This window comes from Eucalyptus grandis, chromosome 8, assembly GCF_016545825.1.
Source record: "Eucalyptus grandis isolate ANBG69807.140 chromosome 8, ASM1654582v1, whole genome shotgun sequence".
Lineage (NCBI taxonomy): Eukaryota > Viridiplantae > Streptophyta > Magnoliopsida > Myrtales > Myrtaceae > Eucalyptus > Eucalyptus grandis.
The window spans coordinates 34271897-34281469 of NC_052619.1; the positions used below are offsets into that span (position 1 = coordinate 34271897).

Below are 9573 nucleotides of genomic sequence, written 5' to 3' on the forward strand. Positions count from 1 at the left end.
TTTTTTATTTATTTTTATCTTTCATAATGTGTCGACCAAAAATCAAGTGTGAATAGTTACTAGTTCTTCTTCCACCTTCATTTATTAAACTAGTATGCACAGATCCACCAAATTCTCTTTTAGGGATGCTTTTAATTAGAACCAAATTACAAACATCATCAAATGTCTGACTTCTTGACCTAGAAGAATTACTAACGATAGTAATAACAGTGTACCAACTACTAAATAATAAGGATAATAAAATCAAAACACATACCTCAACATTAAAATCAATCTCAATCAAACTCAAATGATTAAACATCACATTAAATTCATTGATATGCTTAGAAATTGATGTACTATCAATTATCTGTAAGTAATGGCAATGTACCAACTATTAGATAATGATGATAATAAAATCAAAGCACATGCATTAGCATCAAAATCAATCTCAATCAAACTTAAATGATTAAGCATCACATTGAATTAATTGATATCCTTAGAAACCAATGTACCATCACTCATCTATAAGTGAAATAAACATCTCATAAAGTAGATCTTGTTGATAGCAAATGACTTCTTATACATGTTATATAGAGCATTCATCAAACCCCAAATGGTCTTTTCTTTCACAGTGTCAAATGTGATATTATGAGCCAATGTTAGCCAAATAACACCCAAGAGTAGTCTATCCAGCAAGAGGTATGTGCAGAGTCCTTCGGTACAAACAACTCTCAATTTGCATCTTCCATAAATCAATCATTTCCATCAAATCTATTGGTTACCACTTTTCCTTCTTATGTCATTATTAATTTGTTTCAACCTAGCCAAGCCTGTATCTGATATCAAATGTTATTAAAAGCAATTTATCGAACGATAAATAAATACAAGAAGAAAATGGATCAAACACTATTTTTACGTGGCTCGGTTAGAAGGACCTACTTCTTGGGGAGAGTAGCACTTGATTCCACTTTAAATCAAGCAAAATATACTGAAAATTATAACTACACCCAAGTTACTCAAACATTTAATGTTTTCCAGCCCCCAAAAAAACCTAACAAGTCATGCAGTATTTATTTATTTATTTTGGTGCAAATATGTGAAAAACATTAATCGGATGGGATACCAAGGCTTAGGGGAATTCCCTAACATTTCAAAGAAACTAACTGTGCGAGAAGATGGAGATATGAAACCTCCATATAGTAGTCAACAAAACGTTTGCTTGAGAAGGCTTACTTTGTTGGTAGAGTGACGCCCTACCTCTTACAATCTTTCAAAAAGTCATGCGTATTTAGCCCTCACTATTCCTTGTGAAACAATATCTTTATCTCGCAAAGTAATTCACACATCTTTCCAGAAAATTTATTGGCTTGCACCAACGGTTTCTTTTTGATACAATTCACGAACAAGGCCTACTTCTTATATAGAAAAGATTTGCATTGAAAAGTGAAAATCCTTTTTGTGAAACCTTCTCCAATTAGGAAACCATTCAAACTAGCAAACATCCTCAAACTAAAAAACCTACTTGCATTGAGTTTCCTTTACGGCTTGCATTTTTGTAAGGTATTTGAATAACTCACACTTGTGCCACTCTTATACAATTGTTATTTGCCGATGACACCATCTGCTTCTTCGAGGCAACGAGAATAGAGTGACAACTATTGGCAGTATTGAATGAGTATCGGCAAGCATTGGGCGAGGCTATTAATATAAAAAACTAGGCGTGCTCTTTGGCATATGCATAGATGGGGCATTTTGCAATGACCTAGAATGATACTTTGGAATTCCACAGACCTAGAATGGCTCAAGCAAAGAAGTCTTTCGAATAGATTACATGGATCGAGCTAGAGGCAAATTGACGGGGTGGAAGGACCGTTTCTTCTCCAAGGCAGGTATAGTCTTAATCAAATCAGCAGTGCAAGCAATTCCCCATTCACAACATTAGTCTTGGAGGGTGCGAAGGGTAACCATTTTATTTCTTTTGTTTTCTATTTTTCTAATTCCTAAAAACAGGTTTGGGAAGAAATCCATTTGATAATGTAGTTTTATTTTTCAATTTCGGGACAATTTTTTAGCCTAAAAATATGTTTGAAATAGAAATGAGAAGTAAAATTTTTATACTTTTCTATTTCTAAATATAATCTAGGAGCCTTTTATTGACTTAATTGAATGATCATCATGAAAGGCAATGAGTCAAAACGATGGGTACCTTGAATTGAGCCTAAAATGCTAAAATGATCAAATTGGCAGTTCAATGGGCAAAATTACAAATTGATTGAAATTGAATTTAATTAGCGACAAAATTGCCCTATCTAATAAACTACCCATGTGTAAGATCCTTTAATATGTTCAAATTGACATCGGATTGAAGTGCTCGAGCTTATGTCGAAAATGAAACTAGGTCTAATATCAAAATTGAACCTAGATTTATGAAATTAAATCATAATATTGAATGAGTCAACTTAAATTTTGCCAATTGAAGCTTAATTGCTTTACTTTCTTATACGTAAAAGTGTAGAATTCTTCAAATTGAGAAGTTCTTATGTGAATTTCCTAGAATCGATTTTGGTCCCTTAATTAGGGCTCAAAACAACAATTTGTATTTTAACCGGACAATTCATGAAATTAAATGCACGAGTGAATTTAAAATAGTCTATAAACTAAATGTTGAAGAATGAACTACATCTAATTATGACAACAATGAAAGTAATTTGATTTTTGGCCGATTTAGAACCTAAACCCGAGAAATTTGGAAAGTAAGATTCTTAATCAATTTTTGCGAAATTTTTGACACGAAAATCAAATTAACATTAAAAGAAATGTACTTGTGAATTTTTGATTTTTTTTAATTTTTTACAAAAGTTTGACCAAAAGTCAACCCTTTAGTTGACTTTTAAATGACATCTTTTTGATAAATTAATTTGACAAAAGTGAAATTAAAATTAAATGGCATCTTTTTGGGTAAAATGTCAAATTTTGATTTAGAATTGACTTTTAATAAAAATGTTGACCAAAAAATCAACCCGAAAGTTAATCGTTTGATTTTTTGGGTTTTCCTTAAAAATAACTTGCATTGCTTTAAAATGACAGTACAAGAGAAAGAATTGAAAAATGACACTTTTTTTGCTAACAAATGGGCTCTGTCACGATCAGAAACTAAATCTCAATTTTTTTATCTTTCATTACGTGTTGACTAAAAATCAGGTGTCAATAGTTACTAGTTCTTCTTCCACCTTCATTTATTAAACTAGTACGCACAGGTCCATCAAATTCTCTTTTAGGGATGTTTTTAGTTAGAATCAAATTACGAACCTCATCAAATGTCTAACTTCTTGACCTAGAAGAATTAGTAATGATAGTGTACCAATTACTAAATAATAAGGATAATAAAATCAAAACACATACCTCAACATTAAAATCAATCTCAATCAAACTCAAAAGATTAAACATCACATTAAATTCATTGATATGCTTAGAAATTGATGTACTATCACTTGTCTGTAAGTAACAACAGTGTACCAATTATTAGATAATGATGATAATAAAATCAAAGCACATGCATATTAGCATCAAAATCAATCTCAATCAAACTTAAATGATTAAACATCACATTGAATTCATTGATATCCTTAGAAATTGACGTACCATCACTAATCTATAAGTGAAATAAACATCTCATAAAGTAGATGTTGTTGATTGCAGAGTGCTTCTCATATATATTTGATAGACATCTCATAAAATAGATATTGTTTATAGCAGATGACTTCTTATACATGTTATATAGAGCATTCATCAAACCCCAATGGTCTTTTCTTTCACAATGTCAAATGTGATATTATGAGCCAATGTTAGCCAAATAACACCCAAGAGTAGTCTACCTGGCAAGAGGTATGTGCAGAGTCCTTTGATACAGACAACTCTCAATTTGCATCTTTCATAAATCTATCATTTCCATCAAATCTATTGGTTTCCACTTTCCCTTCTTATGTCATTATTAATTTGTTTAACCCAGCCAAGCCTGTATCTGATATCAAATGTTGTTAAAAGCAATGTATCGAATGATAAATCACACAAGAAGAAAATAAATCAAACACTATTTTTACGTAGCTTGGTTAGAAGGACCTACTTCTTGGGGAGAGTAGCACTTGATTCCACTTTAAATCAAGCAATATATTGAAAATTATAACTACACTAAGTTACTCAAATATTCAATGTTTTCCAACTCCCAAATAAACCTCAAAAGTCATGCAGTATTTATTTATTTATTTTGGTGTAAATATGTGAAAATCATTAATCAGATGAGATACAATTGCTTAGGGGAATTCCCCAACATTTCAAAGAAACTAACTATGCGAGAAGATGGAGATATGAAGCCTCCATATAGTAGTCAACAAAACGTTTGCTCAGGAAGGCTTACTATGTTGGTAGAGTGACACCCTACCTCTTATAATATTTGTAAAAGTTGCGCAGTATTTAGCCCTTACAATTCTTCGTGAAACAATCTCTTTATCTCGCAAGGTAATTCATAAATCTTTCTAAAAAATTTATTGGCTTGCACCAAAAGTTTATCTTGGATACAATTCACAAAGAAGGCCTACTTCTTATATAGAAAAGATTTGCATAGAAAAGTGGAAATCCTTTTTGTGGACCCCTCTCCAATTAGGAAACTATTCAAATTAGCAAATATCCTCAAACTAAAAAACCTACTTGCATTGAGTTTCCTTTACAGCTTGCATTTTTGTAAGGTATTTGAATAACTCACACTTGTGCAACTCTTATACAATTGTTATTTGCCGATGACACCATCTGCTTCTTCGAGGCAACAAGAATAGAGTGACAACTATTGGCAGTATTGAGTGAGTATCGGCAAGCATTGGGTGAGGCTATTAATCTAAAAAACCAGGCGTGCTCTTTGGCATATGCATAGATGGGGCATTTTGCAATGACTTGGAATGATACTTTGGAATTCCACCAACTTGGACTAGCTCGAGCAAAGAAGTCTTTCGAATGGATTACATGGATCGAGCAAGAGGCAAACCGACGGGGTGGAAGGACGGTTTTCTTCTCCAAGGTAGGTATAGTCTTAATTGAATCAGCAGTGCAAGCAATTTTCCCGTTCACAACATCAGTCTTGAAGGATGCGAATGACAACCATTATATTTCTTTTGTTTTCTATTTTTCTAATTCCTAGGAATAGGTTTGGGTAGAAATCCATTTGATAATATAATTTTATTTTTCAATTTTCGGGACAATTTTTTAGCCTAAAAATATGTTTGGAATAGAAATGGGAAGTAAAAACTTTCTACTTTTCTATTTCTAAAATAAAAACGAGAAATAATTTTTTTTCTCATCACTTGCTCTTGCTGCTAACCAGCTACCCACTTGCCGTCACCCACCATTTGTTGTCGTCTGTCGGCCGTCCGATTGGGATGTATTAAGAAGGTCTATCAAACAAATTTCCATAAATATAAATTTTATGTCGTTATCAAACGTATAGTTTTGCTCAAAAACTTGTCTTGGAAATAGAAATAGAAAAATCGATTTATGACTTGAAAAGGGTCCGGGAATAGAATGGTTATCATTCGCACACTAAGATACCCATCTCTATTTGGAAAGCCATCAACTAACCGATGGCAAGCCTTTGATTGAAATCTAACCTGGAAGGCAAGGGGATTTACCTGAAAAGACGGTCCGAGCTAAAGAATACTCTCTAAGGGGGTTGGAGAAGCATTGCAGCAGGGAGCTACTTACTTTCCAGAGTGAACTACACGGCGCATTGGAGACGGGGCGAAATGTCAAAAGATGCGGGAAGATGGTTGGGTGCCGAAAGGAGTCCTGATGGGGTCCATGACGGGGCGAAATGTCAAAAGATACGGGAAGACGGTTGGCCGCCGAAAGGAATCCTGATGGGGTCCATATCGCGATCGCGACAAACAGATGAGGATCGCTGTCGGGATCACCGATATTGTTCAGCAGTTCTTACTCAGACGAAGATGAGAAGAGCATGGCTTGATTCGCTGGAGGGCCGTGATCGGAACGGAGGACCCAAACCCGTCAAAGCGGATTCCGAGGTCGGCCAACCAACTTTTCGGTTGATTAACTTGTTGAGAATGTCGCTTCTCTCCCAACTGAAAACGAGAGCTCAATTGTCTTGAAGCTTTATCCATCATGAGCTCATGACTAAGGAGTTTAGTCCAAGCTGCACCCTCAAGCTGTGGTGATCGAGTTCATATTCGAATACCAACCAACATGCATAGACCCTAATACTTCTCAAAATGACATGTTGTCCCCATTTTCCCCTTTCTCTATCCTTTTGTTTCATTCAAGCATCTGTGTAGTGGAGCAAATTTATCCAATCAGTTCTAAACCTATCATACGAATATCAATTCAGTCATTAAATTTTCATTTTATCGATTTAAACATAAACCTTTGAGGGAATAGATCAGAATTTCATGCAAAAGTTTATAATTAAATGGTAAAATATATCTTAAGCTCTTAGCTAAGAAGTTTAGTAATAGCTATAGCCTCCAGCTCAATAATCATATCTTGCGGTGATGGAGTTCATATTCGAGTCCCAGCCAACATGCATAGACCCTAATACGTCTAGAAGAAAGCACCAAGACATAGATAATGGCATGTCGTCTACGTTTTCCTTTTCTCAGTCTTTTTGTCTCATTCGAGCCTATATGTGGGGGCAAAAATTATCCAATCAGCCATAAATCTTATTGTACATACGCCAATCTAGTCCTGAAATTTTCCATTTTGCCAATTTAATTCTGAATTTTGGTGCGAAATTCTAATTTTAGTCAATCAGAACAATTTTCGCTAGATAGAGTCGGCGTCAGCCGCCTTATGTGGCACACCGTGATGCCAATGATTTCCAGCGAAAATTGATTGGAAAGATTAGATCGGAATATTGCACGAAAATTTTTATGACTAAATTGATAAATTAAGACCTATATTAACATTTATATAATAAATTCAAGGTTAATTAGACAATTTCTGTAAGGAGTGCTTTTGTTGTGTTGTGATCTGTCTTCCACTTGTCTTTATCTTCACCAACCCCCCACCGAAAACCAGCCACCAACGCAGTCGTTCTTCCACATGGAAAAACTCCGCCGCGGTAAGTAGCGCGGAAGGTGATGGGAAGCCGATCCCCTGCTGACTTCGTCATAAGTTTAGTGTCGGTCCACTTGTTTCGACGACTAACATGCGAATGGACTACTACCGGACCGGACATTCTCTATTCTTGCAACCCCGACCAATCTCGTACTTAATATCCTGACTTAGTAACCTTATTTTTAATCGGTACCGGCTGCCGTTGACCGTGATGTCGAAACTGGATATTCTCTATTTTTGCAACCGCGACCAATCTTGCACGTAAGGTCCTGACTTAGTAACCTCATATTTGATCGGTACCGGCTGCTGTTGACCGTGATGTCGAAGCCAAATATTCTCTATTCTTGCAACCGCGACCAATCTCGTACATAATGTCCCGACGTAGTAACCTAATTTTTAATCGGTACAGGCCACTGTTGACCGTGATGTCAAAACAAATTAGTCGCTGGATAATTTGTGACCAAAATCATCCTTACAAGCCGAAAGGAAGAAAGAACAAAAAAAAGGGAATTTTAGAGCAATCTGGTATCGATTTTCACGAAAGGAGATGAAAAAAGAATAGAAATTTTTTCTCACGGCCGTATTTTGTGCATGATTCTACGTTAAACAAAGCGGGCTTTCCCGGAGTTCCGCTTCGACCTTCAGCCGATCACTGCCCCTCCGCCGTCGTCACCACGAACCTCCCGCTCCCGGTCACCGCCGCCTCCCGCAGCTCCCCGATCCCGACTTCGGCGCAGGTGTACGCCACCCTCTTGCCCAGGCTCCGGCCTCTTGCTGCCGCGTCGCGTGTGGCCCCCCACCTCCACGCCCCCGATTCGTCTTCCCTTTCGCACCAGAACACGAGCTCAGGCTTTGAGTTGCTGTACAGGTACAGAAAATCGCCCCTCGAGCACATGCCGATGGACGAAACGCAGTAATTGTCGTCCCGCAATTCTTTCACCAGTTCCTCCGGCATGTCGCAGATCTCTTCGAGTTCGTCCACCCCACTGCTGTCGATCCCCACAGCTTCAGGCCCTTCACGTCCTCCGAATTGCCCAGGAGCCCTGCCACGATCAGGCGGTCGCCGGCGAAACTGATGACGGAGTAGAAAACGTGGCGGTCCGGACGCAGGTCGTACGGCCCGAACCACGCCCCTGCCTCCGGATCGAACACGTGGGTCGCGCCGGTCAGCTTCTCCATGACGTACATCCTCCAGCCGTTGGCGGCGACGGAGAGCCACAGGGATGCAGAGGAGTCCTTGAGCGGGGCGGGCATGGGGTCGCACGCGCTCCACGTGCCGGCCCGCGTGTCATAAACCTCAACGGAGAGGGGGTCGTCCTCGAAGTCGCAGGCGCCGCCGGCGACGACGAGGCGGCTGCCGACGAGAGCGACGGCCGGGTCGACCCGCCACGCGGAGGGAGGGCTCGCGTGACGCCAAGTCAGGTGGAGCGGGTCGGGCGAGAAGGAGAGCCGTGCCGGGGAGACCCCGTAGAGAAGCGCCGAGTGCGACGACCGGAGAGGGGCCGACGCCAGCAGCTTCGCCGCCGCCGCGGCGCCGGGGCCGGCCTCCAGGTCCATCCAGACACGGGAGCGGGGGTCGTAGGCGCGCGCGGAGACGGCGTGGGGCGGCCGCGCGCTCTGGTAGTGGACCAGGAGCCACGGCCGGGGCCGGCGGAGGTGGCGGAGGGAGGAGGAGACGGCGAGGCTCCAGGAGCGGGAGACGCGGACGGCGGGGACGAGGTCGACGAGGGGCACGTGCGAGAGCGTGAGCTCGAGGACGTCACCATGGAGAACCACGCCTGCTTCTTTTTCTTCTCCTCCGTCGTCGTCGAGGCTTCCGTGCTTTCGCGCTGCCGCCGCCATTTTCTCTTTTTCCATTTTCGAGGTAGACGATGAAGCGACGTGCGAGAGCGGGTTTTAAATAAAACCAGGTCGAACGGGTCGGACTCTTTCGTCGCTCTTTCTCTCTCTCCCCCCGCCCCTCTTGCTGGATAAGGCCAGCGGCGATTTCTTGAAACTTTTCGTTTTTAATGCCGATAAAATGGAAATGTCATCATCACCTTTTGATAAATTTTTATGTATTTATTCATAAAATAGGAAATTAAAATCTCATGATGGGTCAGACCTGACGCACCGAAAAAGGGAAAAAAAAATGCAAAATTTCCCTCTTCCACGTTCGGTTTGAATATATTATATAGTTGCTGGACCAAGCTTGTCCGAATGACGGCTTTTATATAATTAATGGCTATGAACCTAACGACATGTATACCTGGGGTCTTCTCCCGAACGTTGTTTCTCTTGCAATTGCTTTTGCATATTTGAATTAGTTTCTCTTGCAGTTGGCCAGTAATAAGAAATATCAAATTAATATTCTGTATAATGAAAAAAAAAGAATTGGTCAATATTAAACCGTCTCAAGGATTAGATCATAATCAATAGTACCCAAAAGTCTTACCTAGAATTCCGAAAACATAAGTTTAATTAAATTTATATATG

General features: G+C 39.5%; 1 protein-coding gene across 1 annotated transcript; it reads right to left on the bottom strand.

Moving 5' to 3' along the window:
- Window positions 1-8034: 8034 nt before the first annotated feature.
- On the bottom strand, window positions 8035-8940 carry LOC104417032 (F-box/kelch-repeat protein At1g23390). The gene has a single exon (XM_010028359.2). It carries the CDS (start codon window positions 8938-8940, stop codon window positions 8035-8037), a length of 906 nt encoding a protein of 301 aa, XP_010026661.2.
- Window positions 8941-9573: the final 633 nt, after the last annotated feature.